Consider the following 22,123-nt stretch of genomic DNA (forward strand, 5'->3'; position numbering starts at 1 on the left):
ACATGGAGAGAGAGGAGAGAGGAGAGAGGAGAGAGGACATTGGCCACGGAGAGGGAGGGCTCTGCCGCTGCTCAGGCACCACGGGCTCGGTGAGAGGGACTGACAGGGTGGGGAGCACAGAGAGCTCTCCCTGCACTGCAGGCAGGCTTTAACAGCCAGCCCAGGCACAGACCCAGCCTGTCTGCCTGCTGATATCTGGGCAGCAGGGCCTCAATCACACTGCCCATACTGCCACTTTTCCAGTGACACTTCCAGAACAGGGGGATGTGGCCCTGCTTCCCCACAGGTCGCTGCTGCTTTGGGGTCATTCAGGCAGCTGCACTCACCCCTGTATGGGCAGCTGAAGGTTTGCTCAGCCTCAGCACAGCCAGGGCTCTGCTGTGGCAGGCTGGGCTTATGTGAATCACTGCCCACAGACACCACACAGCCATCTCACCTGCCCTCAGAGGCAGGGTACAAGGCATATTACCTCACCCACACACTGCAGACAAAATCCATATATACTGATTCTGCCACTTTGGTAGGACATCAGATAGTCTCCTCCAGACTCCTTGTCCTCAGTGCTATGCCTCAGACGTCCTCTAGTGCCTCAGCACTTCTGCTTCCTCAAGGGAACCCCTTCTCTCTTTTCATCAGCAGACCTGAGCAGGGTGGTGGCACTGATCTCCTGTGCTTGCACCAAGCAGCATCTCTCTGAGGTTGCACCAAGCATTTGGAGATATGGGCACAGCCCCTGCCCCTGGGTTCGGCAGGACCTGGACCTCACTATGGTTCCTCCTTGTTTTGTCACTCACAGGAGCTCAAAGGGGCATAAAAATCCAGCAGCTCCTGGAGGAGGCACTTGGCACTCACTGCATGGTGGGGCCACCACCCAGTGCACGCAGGGTTTACATGCCCATGCCCCAAGAGATTCACACTGACAGAAAAGCCAACCCCAGCAGGGGAATGAGCAGATGGACAACCACCTGCTGAAGAGGAAAATGTTGAGACAACTGGGTGATATGGCAATTCATATCCTTTCTTTGATCCCAGCAGTGTCTTTGTACTGCATATAGAAAGCAAAGGGGAGAACAATAAAGCTTTATGCTAAGCCACTGAATTTCTCAAATTCACTTTCCTGCTCTGTAATGGGAACAGAGGATTGAACCCCAGTCTGCATTAATGAAAAAACAAACAAAAGCAGAACTTCATAAGTGATGAAAGTTGCATTTCCAGCCATTCATTTATTTGCTTTTGCCTCTTAAGAGCCTATCTATGCATTGCATAGGAGTCTGTTGGAAGCACCTCAGTAAAAGTCTTTAGTCCATTTGTCTAAACCCTTATCATGATGAACAGCAGGAATAAGCAGCATTTCATCAACTTGGCCTCATTACCATCTCCTCACTTGCTCCCATGTCATATTCTGGAAAAATCCACAGCACTTTGCCCCAGAGTTCAGGAGATTCAGGCCCTGTTAATCCATGGCTAAAAACAAAATTTCAGAAGAAAGGCCCTGGGAGGGTGATCCACCTGCAGCCCTCCAAAGACTATTTCAGTGAGCACAGATAGAGCCCTTTCTTGGTTTTTTACCACTCCATGTACATCCTGCAAGGTAAAATGACATGGGGAGTCTTGCAAAGTGCAACCAGATCCACTGTTTGTAGCGTCCCAAGGAAAGCTGATGGCTGAAGGTTTGATGGAAATTGAGACCTACCACTTCCCACACTGCTGCAGACAATCTGTGCCATTCCTCTCTCTGAGACAGAGGTCACCTGGGCTGTGTGTGACCTCCAAAATTGGTGGCATGGCTGAAAAGAAAACTTGGGTTGCCAGTAACTTTCCCAAAAACAAAATTTGCACTGTGTCCTTCCTCCAATACATCCTTGGCGATTTCAGTCTCCTGTGTTACGTAGGGGAAGGCATGGTTCATCCAGACCTGAGAGGCTTGCAACAGGGTTCAGAACACACACTGATGTTGCTAAGGCCAGCCTCTGTGGGGATGAAGGGCTTCACAGTGCACAGCCACACAGCTCCCCAAAAGCCACCCTGCCTTCCCCTGCCTCTCCAGGCCCGGTGTTAGCCTGGGAATGCAGGCAGAAATCCAAGCTTTCTGTTAAATCTCCCTTTTGAGGTAAAGTTACAGAACGACTGCTGAGGATCAGTGATGTTTTCCTGCTCAGAAACCACACTTTTCACTGCACAGCAGTACCCCCAGGGACTGGGGCACAACTTGCACAGGCCAACCAGCAGCACTGGGAAAAGGGTGCTGCATCTGACCCTTGTTGTGTCAGGGATGCCAAGGCAGGGTGAAAGTGACACTGCATTTTCCTTTTTGGGACTCCAGGTCACCTACTCCATGACTTAGCTCTGGCGCCACAGCTCTAAGGAAAGCACAGAGCTGGTTTGTTTTGCCATGGCCCCCTGCCAGGCTCGCCCTGCCTGTGGCTGTTGCAATGCCAGCTCTCCCTGGCCCAGGGGAAGAAACTCTGTGCCACCTTCATCAGCTTCAGCCATGCTCCTGCACCACCAGCAGCAGCTCCAGGAACTGGGCTGTCCCAGAGACCCAGGGCCCCCAGGGCTGCCCACCCTCGGCAGAGCCCTGCCCACACAGGAGCTCCAGCATGGGAGTGTGCTGGAGCTTTCTCCCACAGCAAAAGGGATTCAAACACTCAGGAATCATCCTACTGCAAGGCTAAGGCTGAACCAGAGCAATGCCACTCCCCTGCAGAGACAGGGATTTCGAGGAGACTCCTTAATATTCCCCCTTCTTGCAAAACCAGTGTTTTCATCCAATGCTAAGGATTCCATAGAGAAAAATAATTAGGTCAAAACTTTGCAAACAGCTGGATGCCGCCTGACTTCTTACCCAGAGCACCTCCTCACGTTGCAATTGCATTGGAATTTTGCATTCCCAAGCAATACTGGGAGACTTCCCAACACATAGGCAGCAGGAAGCACATGTGAGGCTGCCTGGTATCTATCACATGTTTAGCATCTCCAATGACATGATTATTAATTAAGTGAATCACGCTAATATTCTGACTATTGCACACCTGTTCCCTAGCACCACCTGCAGGCAAACCCCGTCCTTCGCCCCTTTTAGCGGAAACGGTGCCTGCAGATCCAGGGTAAGGAACGGCTCTGACTCCTCTGGATCAAACACTTAGCAGAGATCCAGGTGTTTGCTGCTCTAAATACACGTTGTAGTACAGACAAAATTGTGCAAGTTTGGTGGTTTGCTGCAGGCTGAAAACTGTTCAGGAACACATGTTTAAACTTAGTAAGCTACTTCTAGTCAAAAGGCAGAACAGCTGTTCTGATAAAGGCAGCAAAAAAAACCTCTTCACAATGTGGTTTTAAGAAACTGAGGAAAACAAAACTTTAGGATGGGGCATCACTTACACTGCAAGCTTTGGCCCCTTCTCCTCTCTGAGGTGGTCATGAACGACGTTAATGCTTGTGTATTTTCTTCATTGACCTGGTAGGACTCTCCATAGTGAGAGAAAAGCTCCACTTTCTTAGTGGCCCTCAGAACAGTTGGGTGAAATATAAAACCCACCCCATTCAATTGCTGATTTATAATCAACAAAGTTCTGATCAGCATTTCACCTGCACATCCACACAGGTGCTGAGAGAGCAACAGATTCAGCTTTAGGACACTGGACAACATATCTGAATCCACAGACACCATCTCTAAGGTATCACAAAACTGAGCTTGTCTCCCTTTCACATCCTGTGTCTCCTGGTACTGAGCAGTCAGAAAAGTGAGTCCTTGAACTAAGACCAAACCCAGGCTTTTTGCTTTGAATACAACTCAAAAAATAAAGTACTTTAAAAACCCAAGAAAATCCATCTTGGATTAGTAGCCAAGGAAAAGGAGAAGGGCTATAATTCTTCTAACTGTATTTTGAAAAGATGTGGCTTCTGCACCCCTCAGTCCAGTCAGCACAGAATACAGAGAATGTCCATCCAGCTGGGTTTTTTAATGGCTCAGAAAGGGATGTGCAGGCTGCCAGTTGTAACAGGAGCTTTCTTATCATGCCACATGATAAGAAAGCTGGGTCCACAACTTGTGACTTTCAGTCAGCAGAAACAAGGAGTGAAGGGGACATCAATCACTGTATAGTGGCCATCTCCCAGACTAGGAGCCGCTGGCAAGCAACCTGAGAAACTAAACTGACAATTTTATGGTGCTCTCCTTTACAAACTATTTGTTCAGAGACGTGAGAGATGCAAAGGAACAACGTGTCTTTATCACATTCATGAGATTATTATGGTGCACACCAAAGGCCTTTGAGAAATTCCCTATTTTCATCCTATCCAGCTATATAAACACTCCTTGCTTCTTGAGCTTCCAACTGCAAAACTCCACTTTAACACAAGATGTACAATAATTGGTTTTATTAGTTACACCACAAGTAATACTTTCTGCAACATCATATATTTCAGTTTCTGAATCTATATCCGGATAAAGTGCTGAAGTTTAGGGAATACTTTTAGTGCATTCTGTGTAGTCACTTCTATAACTTCTCCAACTGGAATTCCTTTAATTTTGGCAATGTATTCAGCAGCAATGTAAATGTTTTTGGGTTCATTTCTCACCTGAAAAACAAACAAAACCAATCAAATTACAGACCCCTAGAGATCACGAGTGTTTCAGATTCAGCGCTTTCTGACACAACTTCAGCCACATTGTGGCACGTGTGGCAGAAAAATCACATGTATCCATTCCTCTTGGATGAAGTTCCCTTGGTAGCCTCTTTCCTCTCATGTAACCACACTTAAGACTACTTCACTACCCTGTGCCAGCAGCTGACTTCCTCCACAAGGTGTGGGTTTGGATGCAAATACACAGAACTCCCTCCCTTCCATCACCTACCTGTTTTTCAGGCCCCAGAGCAGGAGAATCAGTTTCCAAGCACATATTTTCCAGTGGCAGTTGTTTCACAAGCTTCTGCTTCTTGAAGAAAATAAGACAGCCATTAAATGCTTTATGAACTTCAAACTGTGGGGGGAAAAACATGAAGGGAGGATATTCCCTACATTTAAAGACAACATCAAAAGACTTTGGTGCCACTGTTTACATTTTATCAACAATTTCTGAATGGAAGCAATAACACCAAGAGCTGCTTGAGAAGTCCCTTCAAATTAGGGTTCTCCTGTTCTCTAAATGTCCAAAGTACCATTATCTCAAAGCTGAATTCATTGTAATTTATTTAATCATGCAGTTATATTGCAGTTACAGAGTTGCCAGTGCAATTCTAATTTGCTGTTTTCTGTGCATATAATATTTGTGTACTTTTTCCTCCTCTCTGCTTTACCTCTCAACCCCAGTTTGTTTTCCTTCCTCCTAAGTACCCACCCTCATCCCCATTTATGCCCACCTCTCATGCTCCCTCCACTTGAATCAAACTTTTTCCTCTCTTACTTTTCCTGAGCTTATCACAGAAAGCAGTGCTATCACAAAAACTACTCCTTCTCTACGTGACATGTCCCTGCTGTAGAACAGTACAGTGTCAGAATCTTCTGAAGAGCTCACCGGAAACCACAATAAAATGAGAAAAATCCCCCTTGTTTCTCAGGAATAGCTGAGCTGTCTTAGCCAGAATTCCCCCTCCAAAGCCCAGCTAAGGCAAAAGCCCCAGGCAGAGACTCAGCCAAAGTAAAAATGTGCAATGCATGGAGAAGGAGAAGACCCCAGCTGGAATGAAACATTACCTGTTCACTCCTTACAATGGAAGGAGGAATGGAGTAGTAGTATCCAGCTCTCACCCCTTCCATGGCTACAGATGGCTTCCCATCAAAGGCATGGAGCAACACCTTGGTAGCACCTTGGAGAAACAAAGCAAACCACATCAGCAGCAGGGTTACACAGGGCTGCCATGCCAGCTTCCAATGGCACCTTGGTCCCATACAGAATTAACACAGAAACTCTGCACTACTGCTCCTGTGAAAAATGTGTATTTTATGATTGGCTTTTTGCAAATATTAAAATGAATATTATACGTGTTACGTTAGACGGTTATGCTGTATTAATTCTCTTAAGTGGTGTGTTAAATATAGTTTGAGAATATAACAAAATCTTAAAATAGAAACTATGCTATGTAGGATACTTTTTTTAAAGGAAGGACTTGCAGTGAGATAGCAGCCACAGGACACCTAAATCTTTCAGAGAAAGAGAATTTATTGCCCCATTATCAGAAGAAACGAACTTCTTCTTGCCTCAAAGGTGCTGTCAGGATTCAGAGGAAGAAGCTGACACTGACCAGACAGAATCCTGTGTTTGAATGGAATTTATGCATCATGTATGAGATGTATGAATACGCAACAGGCTGTTGTTTTTAAGGGTTAATCCTCTGTTAATGGGTGTCCTTTTTCGGGCTGTGCTGCCCAGAAAAAGGTACCCACAGATATCCATAACTCTTTGTCTCTATTGTCTCATATTGTCCTAATTAAAATTGTCCAAATTATTATTACTCTAATTGTATTACTATTTTTATAACCATTTTATTACTATTAAACATTTAAAATTTTAAAACCAAGTGACTGGCGCTTTTCACACTCCTGAGTTAAACACACACAAACTGATGTGAGGACATGGCACAACTGGAGAAATCCTGCTGGCCAAAGCCATGGCAGAGGAAATGCATTAAAACTTTACCTTGTTCCTTCAAGAGATTAATGGTTGGTCTTCCAGCTGAGCGGGAATGAACATTTCTGCACAGCAAGGAGAGGCCCAGCATTAGGAAATTTAGCCAAATACCCTTTTCTTGCAAATACAAACAAACTAACAGTATCTTGGGATGAAAATAATGACTCTATACTACAACTTTTATCAAGGAAAAGACCCAGGGATGTATATATTAATCCTTTCAGCTAGTGAAGATATAGGAACAACATAGCATGGACGGGGAGCATAAGGTGTTTGTACAGAAGTGCAAACATAAGGAAAATTCTACAATTAAATCTCAAACTGGAGACTGACAGGACACATTAAACTATGCCAGTTTAATCCATCTAAGGAAAGTTCTGTGGGCACTTAATCTGGAAGTATTTCAACATGTTACTGAGACCTGGCAAATCCTCCTGGTACAAACAAAACCTACAACGGCAAATCCAGTCTTCTTGCCAGCTCAATCTGCTTGATCAAAACCTGTCTTTGTCCTTCCTTCTGTTCATCAGTGCTGGCAAATCTGGGAGTGAAATCTAGTCCAACCTACAGTACAAGAAGAGAAGGGAAAAGTTTTGCAGACCTAACACTTAACAGAACCATAATTAGACATACAAAGGCATACCATGATTCAAAACTGCAAAACATTTCAAAATATGAATAGAGACTGCAATTAAAATGAGCTCAGCTGCAGCTTAAATTAAAAAAAAAATGCATTCTCAACCATAAGCTTTTCAACAATGAAAGCATTTGTGGGCAGACAGCTACTAACAAGGGTATTTAACATTTTAGTCTGTAACTGGTTTTCTGGGGGTTTACATTCTATTGAATCTTATGTCAGATTAAGTCTCTAATATGTATCCCCAGTATAAGCAAAATTTCTGTCCTAAACCCATAGCTTTAGTCCAATCCCTAGCAAAAATTACCCATTAGTTCTATACTTTTTTGATCTAAACGTGTTCAAACACTTGTCAGAGCAGTCCCATTCACAGTTAGATGAAGAGAAATTCTTCATACACAGTACAAAATGGCAAATTTAGCTACAAAACTCTGCCAAAACCTGCTTTTTCTGTAGCCAGTGCAGACCCAGATGCAAATCCCTCTGGTACTAACAAACAAATCGAGGCACACTCCACCCTAAAGCCTCAATTCATTTATAAACAAATGTAAGACAGCAGACAACAGATGGGTACAGATAGATGAAGGATTAAAAAAAAGAACTGTACAAGTCACTGTGGTGTACTGAAATCACAGCTTAGCCTAACTTTGTCAGAGAAGAAGGCAGCAAGGACCTGCCTTTGGGTATAACATGAGAGAGCATAAGTATGTAATCTTCCAACAACTCCAGCAACATAAATTCCATCTATTTTCTAATAGCAATAACAAAGGAAAAGAAGGAATCAAGCAAAGCTATAATGGAAAGCACATTAAGAGAACTACCAATCAGCCTTAGTGCTTATTCAGGCTGATAGCAATTCTTATCACACACAGAAAAACAAGCATTGACTCAGTTTTTGTAATTCCAGTGACAGCTGCTGCTGGAGAGATTTAAACAAGTTATAGAATTCCACTCACTTCTCCAATCCCCACCAACTTGTCTTTGTAATGTTCTATAAGAGGCAGTGCAGCATCCAGATCCTGCAAGAATAAAAGATGCAACTCTCACTGCCCATACGAGGGGAAAGGTTATGAACCCAGCATGATGATAAAATTGGTGCTTCCTTCACTATTCTGAAATTCTGTACTTCACAACTTGCCATTACTGTGAGCTGTGCAGTCAGATTTTAGAAGTTTGAAGGATTCATCTTCTTTACTTAATAACCATTTATTTACATATATTCATTACATATTATTATTACATTCTATATCTATATCTATCTGTCTCTCTCTCTGTATATATATACATATGTATATATGTATATGTATATATATATATCTTAAAACCTTATTCTAAATACTCCTGAGCTAACTTTTCACAGTAGCAGCAGAGATAATTAAAACAAGGCCCAAAAATAACTCGGTAACCTGAAATAGCTGCAGACAGCTCCCTGAGATTTTCAGGATAAGGCAATAAACAGTTGCCTTCCAGTTCCCATGTTAACAAAGGAACATCTGCATATGTTGTTTGCTGTAAGCAAAGCACGCTTGGGATTTCTAAAACCATTTCACTGCAGTAATACAGCCAGATGACTCCAGACAACAATTCTGCTTTAAGGGCTAACGGGGACAAATGGATGTGCTGAGAGAGCCTGGGATTTGGCCCACTGGGTCTCCTTGCATGACAGACGGCAGAAAAACCACTGAAGGTAAATCAGGCAAATCGGAGCATCCTGTCGTCTGTCCTGAAAAGTCCCAGCAGTATTTTAGAGGCCGCGTTTTACCTTCAAAGTAACACTGCGCTGCTCCCCTGGAGAAATCTCTTGAACGGGGTGAACTCCCAGGCATGGCAAGACAAACCCTGGGAATCTAGGCACGGAACAGATAGCGACAGTGTGAAGAACCACAGAGACCCAAGTTTAACGCCAAGAGCCCGCAGAGAGCGCAGGTTTAGAGCCAAGAAGGGTCGGCCTGACTGAGGGGGGCAGCGCATCCCCCGTCAGTCCCCAAGGCGCGGACCCGGGTGGGCGCGGGATCCCCGCCGGCCTCGCACCTCTCGGACAGCTCCACGACGCTCCGGAACTCGCTCGCCTGCTCCGACACCACCACCAGCGCCGACACGGCCGCCTGCGGCACACAGAGACCCCCGGCCCGCTGAGACCAGCGGGGCCGCGGGCAGAGGGTCCCCTCCGGCCGCCCCGCCTCACCTGCTCCGCCGCCCGCACCACGGCCGCCACGTCCTGCAAGAGACACGCACCGCCTCAGCACCAAGGCTGCGACCGGCACTCGGGACTGCCCCCGGCCGTCCGCCCGCCGCGCCTCACCGGCTGGAAGCAGGCCGCGGCCAGGTGGCAGTGACAGTCCACCGGCCCCGCCATGCCGCGCCCGGCGGGAAGGCACCGGGCGGCCGCGGGTTCCGCTTCCGGGCCGGCATTTTCCCCGCGTCCCGGGCGGGAAATGGAGGCGCCGCCGAAGCCGGAGGCGGCGGGCGCGGAGCCGGGGCCGGGGGAGGCGCGGCGGGACCCGCGGGTGCGCTGCTGCTCGCGGCGCGGGCTGGGCGCCGTGCTGGAGCTGTGCGCGCCCTTCGTGCGGGCCCTGGCGGAGGGACAGCCCGGCGGGGCCGCCGCCGAGGCGGACGCGATCTGGGTGAGCTCTGGGGAGCGGGAACGTCCCGGCACAGGGCCCGGCAGGCCCCGCTGGCAGCGCTCGGCAGCCGGGGTGACGGGCGGCTTGCACCGGGGTGGGCAGGGCAGTCAGGCGGGACGGACTCTTCCTGAGGGATGCATGTATGGATTCACGGACGGACCGATGGATTCTCAGTCTGCTCCGTGCCTTGCAGAACTTCGAGACAGCGGTGCGGGAGAACGTCACCATTAACGGGCAGCCCTGGGAGGAGGCCTCGGATGACTCCCGGCTGCAGAGCGGTAGGCCTCGCTTCCATTCGCTTCCCGCTCCCCGGGCTGGGTTTGGTTTGGTTTTGTCCAGAGGTAAAAGGGGCCCGATTGAAAGGGGAGCCTCTGACTTGATATATGGAAGTAAAAGCTCGTTCTTAGGATAACGGAGCATTGGAAAAGGCGCCCAGAGCTTGTCTCCAGCACTTGAGGCTTCCACAAACCCTCTGGAGCAACCTGTTTTGAAATGGGCTTTGACTCTGCTGTGAGCAGGAGGCTCTGGAGCGCCCTTCCAGTCTCAGTGTTGGGGGCAGTGACCAAGATCTGTCACAGGATCCTAGGAGACTGTCTTGTGCTGCTATTGAATATACAGATCAAGTGTTGAAAGTTATTGCTATATAAATATATGTAATAGAAACAATGTATTTATAATTACTGTCTTTTGAATAATAGTAGTGGAGATACTTGGTAGTCTGGTGTCCAAAGAAAATTTCAATGTGGTTCATTCACTCACCTGTGTTGGCTTTAGGTGGTCTTTGCTTGTAGTTTAATGCTTTTTGCATTTACATAGAGCTGAGAATACAGATACATTGAGCTAACTATGGAGCTGTTGAACCAAAAGCATTGAACCGTTTTTTTGGTCGGGATGCTCTAAACAGTGTGATCTAGTTGAACCATTTACCTACTATGTACCTGCTCATTGCAGGGGGCTTGGACTAGATCACTTTTAAAGGCCCTTCCAACCCAGACTATTCTCTGATTCTGTGAAGTGTCTGCAGTTGTAGTTCTAGAATGATAAAACTCCAGGTACTTGGACTATAAGGTCAAAAATGCACAGAACTCATGATGCAAAATGCAAAACTGAGACACTGTCATCTGCCCACAGCTGCATAAAGCAGGTGTAAGGACTGTATTGTGTTTTTAATTCCATATACATTTATTCATGTGCCTAGCTCTGATCCTGTTTGAGTCACCAAGAGATGTGTCAGTTTGTACCTTCTGTATTTATGTTGATCAGTGGCTTAAGTCTTTCCTGTCTATATTTAAATGGTTTCATGGTGATCTTAAAACAAACAACCAAAACAAACTCACAGAGTCTTAAAACCTTGGCCTTTCCTTTCTGAGTTTTGTAATCACTTGATTCTGCACAGAGTTACCCAGAGGGGGTGCTCAAAATCCATTGTTTACCACTAGATTGAAAACATTGCATGGCTTGCAAGTTATACTCAGCACATTAGTGGGAACAGTGAATTTTAATCTTAAACTGCTTATTTGTGCACTGTGTGATGTAAAATCAGCTAGGCTTCCAATTACTGTTTGTGCAGTTGGAGTTTGTTTAATGCTTGTAAATCACACAGATAAACCATTTTTCTCCTTAAAAGATAGCCATTGCTTCATAAGAGTTTCTTCACAGATTCAGAGTTCATAGGGAAATACATTTGTTATTTTTTCCCCTGGATGGTTCTCTCCCTCTCCCCACCCCAGATCATTTACTTCAGAATAACTGGCCAACATCAAGTTATACTCCAATCTCTGTACTCTCTTAGCAAGGAGATTTGAGACATCAATTTATTTCTGTGTTGATAATCATGCATGATTTTTTAAAATTTGAGATCTAAAGCTTCTTTTTCTTGACAAGTTTGTCTAAAAAAAAAAAAAAGAGAATTCCATAGTAACTATGTGTCTTTGTCACTTTCAGATTCCAATATTAAAATTCTGGAGGATCAATTTGATGAATTAATAGTAGAGACAGCAACTAGGCGTAAACAGTGGCCTAAAAAGATCCTGGTGCATGCTATTGAAACCATGAAAGCAGAGCAGGAGATGTTGGTGAGTAACCTGAGACTTCCAGAAAACCTTTGCATTAAGAAATCAATCATCCAGTGTTGACCTTTAAGCTTCTTCCCATGATTGCTTTGGATTCTTTATCATAAAATGAAATTGTTTTTTTTTCATTAACTGGTTCTGCAGTAACTAAGGGTTAAACTTAGGAAGTTTACTGATGGTTGCTACAAAGCATTGTGACTGTGTCTGAATTGGGTCTGTGACACAAAGAAACTGCAGCAGATTGCTTCAGCCTGGTGACTCAGGATTTACAAGCCAGTAGGCACCTGTTTATCTTGAGTTCCTCAAGTCCTTGCCCAAGGGCTGGACTGGCTGAGGTTGAGGTGCTAAATGTTACACTACATACAGATAGATAGTATCACATGCAGTGTACCACTTAAAAAATGTCAGCATCTTCCCAAGCACTTTTCTTGAGCTAGTAAATACTGGGAGTAATGACTTTTAGTAAAGCAAAAGGCAGTGTGGATTAATGAATCAGCACAGTCAGTTCTGTGGGATTTTTGACACACAGTGTAAAGTAATTACTGGCGTTAAACAAGCCGGTTGTGTCCTCAACTGCTGGATTTCTTCCCTGAAGTTATGTTAGGCCTCCCTTTTGCTTACCTCCTGATTAATTAGGGTTCCTTTGGCAAAAAAACAAGAGGCTGAGGCAGAGTCAAAGACTGGCACAAGCTGCCCAGTGCAGCTGTGCCATCTTCATCCTGGGAGAGATTCATGGAGACACTCAGAAGTTGACTGGATGAGGTTCTGAGCAACCTGCCCTAGTTGGCCTCACTTCAGGAGGATGTTTAGAGGTCCTTTCCAACTTCAGCTATTCTATACAAAAGCAGACAGGGAATTTTTTAGAAAGTTGTGTAGGAGCCTGCATTGTATTTCTGAGGACTAAAATTGACAGATGTTAACTCTCTAGGTTGGCCAGGCAGAGATGATTTACAGCAAGGAAAAGTGCACAGGTGCGCACTTTGTCTTACACCTGAGATATATTCTGATATATATTGCTTTTTGTGATCTCTCTGTTTTGTCAGTATATTAAGTATGTAAAACAAACAAAATCAACTTAAATAAAATATGCTATTGAATAACCCCAAGATTTAACAAGACCTTTTAATCTTTCTGCTACCTGAGTGCCACGGTGGATTAGTTATTTGGAATGCCTTTCATGCTGCTTTTTTTCTCTTGCTGATCTCTTCAAAGTTTACACCACCACAACTAGATGAATTTTAATTAAAATTCTTGCAAAAGTTTAGTTTATCTCTGTAAGAATATGTAAAAATACATGTAAGAAATATGGAAAGCTTAGTTTATCTCTGTAAGTGGTCCTTTTTTTTATCTCTCAGCTATTTCTGCAAAGGTACCAGTGGTTTCTTTGGTTTTGGTTGAGTGTTTCTTTTGTTCTTTCATCATCATAGCTAAATGAGTGATGCTTTCTGAGGCATAAAAGCAGCCATGAAGATGTGATTTATCTGGAGAGAACCAGTCATTTATTGTGGTGATTTCCTTGTCACTGCCAAAGCAGGAGATCGTCCTGTGGGTTTTCAGTCGATGTGGTCTGTAGAGTTTGAGGCTAATGCAAGCCATGTTTGCTCTCCTGCTTGAAGCTGTTACTGCAAACTTGCTAATTTGTGTGGACTGTGAAAAAAATTTCTCCCAAAACTACAGCAAGGAATAATTAGCTTTCCCCTACTTGCTGTTGCCTGAAGAAGGTTGAGGGACAGCTCCTGAAGTGGAGAACACTAACTTGCAGATGATGTAACTTCTGTTCCCTTGGCCTTGCTTTGTGTCCTTCTTCCCTGTTAGCTGCTTCTAATTGCACCTTTAATGTAACTGAGAATGGGTTGTATTCAGTTATTACTAGTTCTCTTCATGTCTCAGTTAACTGATGTAAGGCACAAGACTCACAGTGTGTGAAGCAGAGTGTTCTTAGTTCTGTATAAGTAATTGCAGGGCTAGAGTGTACTTGTTTAGGTACTTTTCTTTTTCTTAGCTTTTTGTCTTAATGCACCTTTTGTTGGAGTTTGTGGCTCAGGGAAAGCATGCTGGTTCTGTGAATGGCTCTTGAGAAGCTAGAGCAGCTCTTTTTCCTCAGTCATGCAGCAGGTGGCAATGCTTCTTCCAAAATGCCCTGGATGTCAGTTCTCATGCTTTAATAATTAGAATTCTGCCAAGTAAAGCAGATTTCTGGAGATGTGTTTACAGTGAGTGTAACTGTGTTAACCAGAATGCTATTTTCAGTAACTAAGTATCTATAATCTGTACCTCTAATACATTCTTGATCTAAATAATTTCACCACAATATCCATATATATATATATTAGGTATCTATTAAACCAAGGGAGTATTTCACAATTGTTTTTTTTTTAATATGCAGAAGCTCTACCAGCCTGTGGTAAAACCAGCAGACATAAGACCTCAGCCTTCTCAAGGTAAAGACTTTGTGGGGAGGGCAGCTGTACTGAGGAAACACTGCCTCACTTACTGGCTAACTCTAAATGTCTGACAAGTTTTCTTTCTTTAAGCTTGTTTAAAATTGGCTGTTTATAAATTAACAAAAAAGCTAGAAGTTTGTCATAAGTGAACGTATTGCTGCCTGAATTTTACTGTGTGCATTTCTCTCATTCTGGGTGCTGCCTGCAGTTAGGCACTGTACTTGAAGGCAAAAAGTTCTGTGTGTGTGTGTGTGTGTGTGTGTGTGTGTGTGTGTGTGTGTTGGGGAGAAATTGTCACACAGCTGCCCCCAGAAGGCTTCCTTACTTCTTTCCCTCATCACTGGTGGTGCCAGATGAGGAACTGATGGATCACTGACATTGAACTTCATCTCTTCTTGTGTTCATTTTACACAAGTACTAGAAATGCTTCAGCCTCTCTGACTAATCAGTCATTTCCTTCAGGGAAAAGCTGTTGTGTAGGACTCAGTGGTGGCAGTGTTGACTCTCCTAACTAGGACAGAGATTTCATCCTGCCTGTGCCACTTGTGAGGGTTGATGAGGGAACAGAGCTGCAAACAATCTTGTAAGTTTGCTGCATGCTTTGGAAAGATGCCTTGTGCAGACTCCTTGGAACAAGGTGGTGGATTTTGCAGTGGATGATTGGGATGTCCTCTTTTGAGGCTGGCTTTAATAAATGGGGAGTTGTATGTTACCTGTTGTTAAGTATTGAATAATGACAGAATTCAGCATTGCAGTTCTAATTTGAAAAGTGAGCACCCTCACTATGGATTACTGCACATGATGTAACAAGCAGCGGTGCTCAGAGTTTGAGGAGCTGAGCTGAGTCTTCAGTTCTCACCCTGCTGATCTGACTTCATTCTAAACATCATTTCCTCCTTTTAGATGTGAGACATGGCTTCCAGCAGCAAAGCAGCCAGTAGGAGCAGTACAGTGGTCACTTTGTATCTGAGTTCCTTTTGGTTTCTAGTGTCCAAATCCAGGCTTTTCTCATGCCAGTCCACTGCTTGCAAGTTAGTAGCAGCTTGCACTGATATTGTAGTTTTGGGTTTGGTAACAGCAAAGTTGTAGCAAAGATGCCACGGAGTTTGTGGAGCATTCTGGTATTATGTAGTCTTTGGGAAGTTTATGTATCCCAGTTTAGCAAGTACAGTGGCCAGAAACCAAAAATGTTTAGATTACTCAATACCTTTCATTTCCTTGTTTCGTTTCCCTATGTTTTGGAAAGCCTTGAACACTGAGGAATATAATGCCGTCTATGTCAAGGCAAACTCTTGCAGGCAAATTTCATTTAACTGTGTGTCAGTCTTTCTGTACAGTAATCCAGATAATTATTTCTTCTTTCATTTAACTCCATCCTTACAATTTCATAAGGTCACCAGCCTTCTCATCCCAATACTTTATTATAAGAATGCTTCATTGTAGAGATATCCTTCTTTTAGAGAATGCCCTTCCACAGGGCTCTGAGATGAGTTTAAAGAGGTTGCTTCTGGACTGCTGATTCTTCCAAACTGAGTGATGGTTCATTTTAGTGTCTATGTTCATGTAGGGATCATGTGTTCCTAAACCAGCTCTGAGCAGCACACTGGATACATGGACAGTTCAACAAGCACCATCCCTTGGTGGTTACCACCTTTCAGCAGGGAATCACTGTAACCCTGAGCTAGAATGCTGTGACTGATTCTAAATGCCTTCAGCAGCACAGATAAGATTGACTTCAAATGCTGTGTTTAACCCTGACAGGGCTTAGGGGTTTGTGCACCACCTGCCACTGTGTCCTACTGCAGGCACTGGTGAAACCCTACAGAAAACTAATAGTAGTGGAGGTGAGGCTCCTTACTTCCCAGAAGCATGCTAGTGTGCTCATTTTAAGTTTTGTGGATGGAGAACATGCAAAACAGTTTCATAATAGGCTAGAGTTTAACTCTTGAATACAGAATTAAAGTATTGGTGATATTATCACATTGCTACTAGAGTCAAATATATGCTGGTGTTCTGCACCTGCTGCCTGCTTCAGTGTTCCTGAAAGCTGGGGGATTTTTTCTTGTTAGCACAGCAGAATTAATACAGTTCATGTTATTTATGTTTGGTTCTTTTTGGTGTTGATAAATTAAGCCAGAAGAAAAAAATCCCAGCCTTTATTGTATTTGCCCTTCTGAAAATGGGTTTTCTAAATCTCCTGTTCCCCACAGTGGTGTCTGTTCTCTGTGTTCTGTGTGGGTTTTATCAAATGGAATATGAGCTTAAAAGTTTTGAAAACAAATCTTCCTGTGTAATTATTTCTTTACAACTGTTCTCTTATTTCAAATACTGGCTTTGTGGTTTTTTAGGTAAGAACTTTGGGATTTTCTGTAGTTGGGACTGCTAGCCTCTGCAATTTGAGTGATACAGAGTACTACTAGTGAGATATACCATGCCAGCTGTTCTCAGTGTTCCAGGGAAAGGGATGTGCTGCAGGTTTAGGTTTTATATGGGACTTTACTGGTTTTCTGTCCATTTTCTGATAGTGAGCAGTGGGGGAAAGGGTTATGTTTCAGAAGTTGATTTGGCTGTGTTTGTCTGCAGATGCTTACATCGCAGATCTGAAGCAGGCGGCAGAGGTGGCATCCAAACAGATCAGCGAAGCCATGCAGGTGAGACCTCCATGTGCTCCAAGAGAAATATGTTTTTATCTTCTTGATCTGGTAATATGTCACAAAACAGGAGTCCTAACTCATCTTTCTTATAGTTTGGTACAAAAAAGCCTGTGTGTGTACTGAGGAAGCAGGTAAAGCATTGTGTGTGTAAAACATTCTCCCTCATGTGGTAGTAAGGGAGATTACCCAGGAAATGCTTCCATTGAGATTTTGGAACCTGCAGCATCTGAAAAACATCTTTTGAAGACTTGTATGGCTTCATCTAGAGTATGACATTTGTTACTTCAGTACCTGCTTAGGAGCTGTGGTGTTCCTGTGATACTGCCTGAGCTTAGAGATATCATGTGGGAACACTTCACCTTGGCACGCTCTTTGCATGGTTTCTGGGTGCAGACACCTCACTATTGGGGTGGTAGCTCTGCATTCACAGCCTTCACTTGCCATCCTGAGCATCATCTCTGCAGACACTGAAGCTTTTGTGCCTGTCAGAATCTCATTAGCATATTGCATGCCTTATGACCATTGTTTTTCCCATGTAACTTGAGATCCTCGGGTTTGTTTTTGCAGTGTATTCCAGCACTCATAGAAAAAGCAGAAGGTTTTTCCCAAGCATTGACTATGCAACCAACCTTGGAACTCTGCAAGCTACGGCAAGAAGTCTTTTCTGGTTTCAAGGTGAAGGAGGAAAACAATGTCCAAAATTCAGTACCACCAGGAGAAGTCACACCAACAGGAACTGTTTGCAGTAAAAATCCTTATGTTTTGCTGAAAAGAAGAAAAGCTGCAGATTCCCCCGGGAGAAGGCGCTACCCACTGCGGCGGAGAAAGATCACTCTCAGTGCATGAATTTCTCATTTTGTGCTTTCACATTGGAATCTCAGTTGTACTTTTGTTCCATGTGTTCCATCTTTTTTCTTAGAACTCATCTCCCCTCAGTGCTATACATGGGAGCTTCTTTAATGAGTCCTTGACCTCTTAAATATTTCTATTTTTGCTGACATGCTGATGATATATGGTACATGTACCAGTAGCCTCCAATATCCAGCAAGTGTATTTGCCATTTAACTAATTTTTTGCTCTTATATTGCAGTTTTTAGCTTGAGTCCTTGTGCTTCTCAGAGTTCATGTGCATGCTTTATGTATGTGAGCAGTCTTTTAGGAAACCACTAACTGCTCATTTACATTGAGCATGTCTCTAAAGAGGTTGGAGAATGTCTAGTTCTCCTAATGCACCTTCATTAATTACTGAGGCATGTGGCTTTTATATTAATGAATTGACACTGCAGCATATTGAAATCACCAAATTTGGTGCAATGTTGGAGTTTTAAGGAAGTCTATGCACACATGTGACATTAGTCCTTGCTATCCTACCTTTCCTGAATGTAGGTCATTTAGGCTTATTTATAGTCATGTTTGTTGAAATTTGGATTTTTAATAATGGTATGTATTTACTTGCAGTGTGCTCTTCTGAACACGAATTCAACCATCAACATCTTAGGGTCTGATAAATCATTTAATGTAATCCAGTTGTGCACCTGGGGTTTTCCTGAGCAATATTTCTACCCAAGAAAGGATCTTGACTTGGGTTATGTTTGCATTTGTGTTGACTAAACTTTAAAGATCAGTAGGGGCTACCAGTTAATGATATTCACTTGAGCTAGCTTACTTTTGATTTCTTTACTCATTAGTGCCTAGAATATTGGAAATTAGTACTAAATTGAGCCTTGTGCCTTAAGCATTTATAACTTTTTCTAGTTTATGGTTGCATGTGCCTGCAGTAAATACTCCTGTCTAGTATGTAACATATTTGTTACACAGTAAATGGAGGGGGGTTTTAGGAGCTTTATTAATGACATGTTTGGTGCTAAGAAGACAGGTCCAACCTCATGTCTAAGAGACTGAGAGTTCACAAGAAAACATATTTTAGCATCATTTCTTTTGTAAAAGTGAGCGCATCTGTACTGAGACTTTGTATATGTAATAATATGTAAATATTTTTCCTGACCTTGTATATACAAATGTGTGTTTTTATATGAAGTAAATTAAATCAATTAAGGAAGATCAATATTGTCGGTTCTAATCCTGGAATAGATGGTGGCTGAGCAGTGAGCGTACTTCAGAGGACATCTGTGTTAAATTCTGGCTTGAGTAACTGAAGTAGTTCCATTTACTGCCTTTGAACTCACAAGTGTTATTAATCTCAGGGCTGCAAAGCTTATTGGGTGAGAGAGGACAGGATGTGAGAGGGACTGGAGCTGCAGGGCTGTGGGGTGTGTGGCTCAGACTGCTGCTCACACAGCCCCTTGCTATTTTGAGTGCCCGCGCTCTGTGCGGCGTTGGAAGTCCCTGCTACGGCTTTCTTCACACAGATCCTGGCTGCTGCTGAGCTAAGGTGAGCCCTGCAAGATTCTGCATGGCCACTGTTACAGTGTTTGGCCATTTCCTCTGTTAATAGGAAGATTCTCTGCTCTTCTCTGCAAATGACAGGCAAGTACAGAAAATAGCTAGGAATAGGTATCTCTTTGAAGAAGTTCCCTCAGAAATAGCTGGGGTAGGACAAATGCCATAAGAAATTAAAAGGGAAAGCACTGTGATTTAAGACTTAATAAATAAATTCACACAGTGCATGTTTCTGTTTAGAGACTAAAGGATAGTTGGCCTGTACAGGATTTCAGGTAAGTGGGAATGGATGCTCTGAGTTAGAGCAGTTGGTCTTCTTTTCCATAGCCTGTGTTGCAACTGCAATTGCATGGAAGAAGAAAAATGCATCTGGAAATGCTGGCCAAGTGGACTGTATAAAGAAAAAGATAAAGCAATCAGGATTCCAAGTGCAGTGTATAAACTAGGAATTTAAAAATCTGATGGCTACTTTTGGCCAAGCAACACTGGAAAGAGAACCTTCCTTTAAATGCAAGTTCTGTGATGACTTGAACTCAACATGAATGTTCAGCAGTTTTTCCAATGGTTATTAAAAAATTCTACAGCCAGTGATACCTGCAACTAGCTGTTCTTCCCATTGGCAGAAATACATAAAACACTTCATTTTTCCCCACTGAGTAGCCTTTTGTCCTTCTGTTAACTTTTCATAGGAATAGGCAGTGTTGTGCAAGACATGTCTAATCAGGCTTCTACTGAAATGTCACAACAGCCAAGCTTCTTATTTTTAACTTGGGGCGAATTGGTATTGCATCAAGAAATGTCTGGTAGTTTTTCTTTATATAGCCTTTGAATTTTGTAACACAGCTCAATGGTGAGGGATGCTTGGGTTCATTTGCAAACAGAGTTTGAATTTCTTGGCTTTTGGGGGCGGGACAGAACATCTCACTGTTTGTTAGTGTGTCCTGTCTGCAGTGTGCCTTTTGCTCATGAGGCTAGGCCATCCCTGGCCAAGAAAAACTTGCAAATTGGAGCAGCTTCCACGCATGCTTTTGCCGTGTGTACTTTCTGAACAAAGGGGATTACGAACTGTAAAGAGGGAGCTCCTCTTCCAGACATCTTCACATGGACCCTGATGTCTGTTTGGAAGCCTGGGTGCTCTGAGACCCAGTTCTGACACGTGCCATTCTCCAGGAGAGCCATGCTGTGCTAAGCTATGATCAGAAACCAGTCTGCATGTGTGTAGGCTGCTTCAGTGCAGACAAAAATCAGTGATAAACTGCCATTATAAAATGTAAGCTCAGCTGACTAAGCTGCTTTCTGGGCTGATTTTCTCTCCTGCACAGAAACACTCTGCCTTTACTGCTGCACTACCTGGAATTACTGTGTAGGCATTTCTACAGATGTACCAGAGATAGCTTTAATACTAAGTAGAAACTTGTTCCCACAAGCAAATTTTGACTTGTCATTTCCTTTGTCATTTGTTCTGAACAAGAACAGACTATTCAGGCTCAAGGGGACTGTCCCCTGGCTTCTCCCATGCTTGTGTTATCCTGGAAACCGTATTCTGCAGTTGCTGGGAATTACTCAGTGAGGTGGATATTTACTCAGGACTAATAAATTCTTGGTGAGCTGCTCATGATTTGATGCTGTCAGGTAGCTGGTGCAGGTGCCATTTGCAGCAGCATTGCTCCTGGAGCATGGAGTTCAAAGTCCCTCCGTGGAAGGGGACTTTCTTTCCCACAGATCACTCCAGAGGGATGTTGAGGTGTTTTATCCACATGGTTCATAGCAAGAGAACATACCTGTTCCCTGAGCTTGTGAAAATACTGCCTCCTGTTTATTTCAACTGAGCTAGAGCTACAAAGGCAGCAAGATTTCAATGCTCTCTTTTTAAGCAACTGTCCCAACTAAGTCTGTGTTTGTGCCCTTGTGTTCTGCTTCCCTTTAACTGCACGAGGTGTAGTTAGGCTGTTTCAGAGGAGCACTTGAGAGCAATTCACCCTCTAATAGCCCTCTGCCTAGTCCAGGAGGTGCTGGTCTGCATCCCCTCAGCTGGAGCATGGCACTGAATCCACACCTTACTGCTGCCTCCATGAGCAGCCCTTGGTGAACATCCTGCTCTTGGCACATTGGATGGCAAAGCAAGAAAGAAGCAAGACTGCTTTTGAAGAAACCAGGGAATGCCCTGTGAGATGCTTGGGAGAGACCCAGCACAGTCTGGGGCTGCAGGTTAGGTCAGGGTATATTGGCAATTGTTCTTCCCAGCTGTGGTCATCAGCCACCTCCCCTGGGCTGTTAGAGTGGCAAGACTCACAGGGACTCGGTCCTCCAAGGTTGGAGAAGCTCTTGGAAAAGTGCAAAATCAAATAAATTCATGGATAGCCTGGAGGATTGAGACACAAGCTGCTTTGAGGTGGAACAGCTGGGGAGAAGCCCTTCAAACCAAGGAAGTCATGCTCAAGCCTTGTAGTCACAGTCCCAGAGCCTACCAGGAAACATGTGGCAGAGCACAGGCGTCACCTTGACTCTTGGACTCGGGGGAGCATGGTTCCCTCACCTTCAGTATGAACTGTTAGCCAGATCTTCCTGGAAGGACAGCCTATATTTACTCAGTTTGCCAACTCTATAACTTCATCTAAGCTGGATGACTCAAGCTGCTGAGGAAACCAGAAAAATAGGGAA

At 44.0% G+C, this 22,123-nt stretch overlaps 2 protein-coding genes across 2 annotated transcripts; one reads left to right on the forward strand and one right to left on the reverse strand.

The window, feature by feature from the left end:
* Positions 1 to 4,363: 4,363 nt before the first annotated feature.
* On the reverse strand, positions 4,364 to 9,624 carry TATDN3 (TatD DNase domain containing 3). Its single transcript, XM_054279941.1, has 10 exons — positions 9,571 to 9,624; positions 9,454 to 9,486; positions 9,300 to 9,373; positions 9,031 to 9,115; positions 8,225 to 8,287; positions 7,086 to 7,195; positions 6,641 to 6,696; positions 5,698 to 5,810; positions 4,859 to 4,939; positions 4,364 to 4,581 (listed from the first exon to the last, which is right to left on the reverse strand). Exons 1-10 carry the CDS (start codon positions 9,622 to 9,624, stop codon positions 4,438 to 4,440), a joined length of 813 nt encoding a protein of 270 aa, XP_054135916.1. The 3' UTR covers positions 4,364 to 4,437.
* Positions 9,623 to 18,057, forward strand: NSL1 (NSL1 component of MIS12 kinetochore complex). Its single transcript, XM_054279940.1, has 6 exons — positions 9,623 to 9,892; positions 10,086 to 10,170; positions 11,837 to 11,967; positions 14,351 to 14,405; positions 16,992 to 17,059; positions 17,630 to 18,057. Exons 1-6 carry the CDS (start codon positions 9,623 to 9,625, stop codon positions 17,906 to 17,908), a joined length of 888 nt encoding a protein of 295 aa, XP_054135915.1. The 3' UTR covers positions 17,909 to 18,057.
* The last annotated feature ends 4,066 nt before the right edge of the window (positions 18,058 to 22,123 follow it).

The sequence above is a fragment of the Melozone crissalis genome, unplaced genomic scaffold (genome assembly GCF_028551555.1).
Source record: "Melozone crissalis strain CALT ecotype California unplaced genomic scaffold, PUWL_Pcris_2 ptg000027l_1, whole genome shotgun sequence".
Taxonomy (NCBI): domain Eukaryota; kingdom Metazoa; phylum Chordata; class Aves; order Passeriformes; family Passerellidae; genus Melozone; species Melozone crissalis.

What these genes read in the sequence shown, in the direction of transcription:
- NSL1 (XM_054279940.1), top strand. Translation starts at nt 9,623, where the DNA reads ATGCCGCGCCCGGCGGGAAGGCACCGGGCGGCCGCGGGTTCCGCTTCC. An exon ending in CCGAGGCGGACGCGATCTGG is followed by an intron (nt 9,893 to 10,085) that starts GTGAGCTCTGGG and finishes CGTGCCTTGCAG; the next exon opens with AACTTCGAGACAGCGGTGCG. An exon ending in AAGACCTCAGCCTTCTCAAG is followed by an intron (nt 14,406 to 16,991) that starts GTAAAGACTTTG and finishes GTTTGTCTGCAG; the next exon opens with ATGCTTACATCGCAGATCTG.
- TATDN3 (XM_054279941.1), bottom strand. Translation starts at nt 9,624, where the DNA reads ATGGCGGGGCCGGTGGACTGTCACTGCCACCTGGCCGCGGCCTGCTTC. An exon ending in AGCGCAGTGTTACTTTGAAG is followed by an intron (nt 8,288 to 9,030) that starts GTAAAACGCGGC and finishes TTATTCTTGCAG; the next exon opens with GATCTGGATGCTGCACTGCC. An exon ending in TAATCTCTTGAAGGAACAAG is followed by an intron (nt 5,811 to 6,640) that starts GTAAAGTTTTAA and finishes TGTTTCTCCAAG; the next exon opens with GTGCTACCAAGGTGTTGCTC.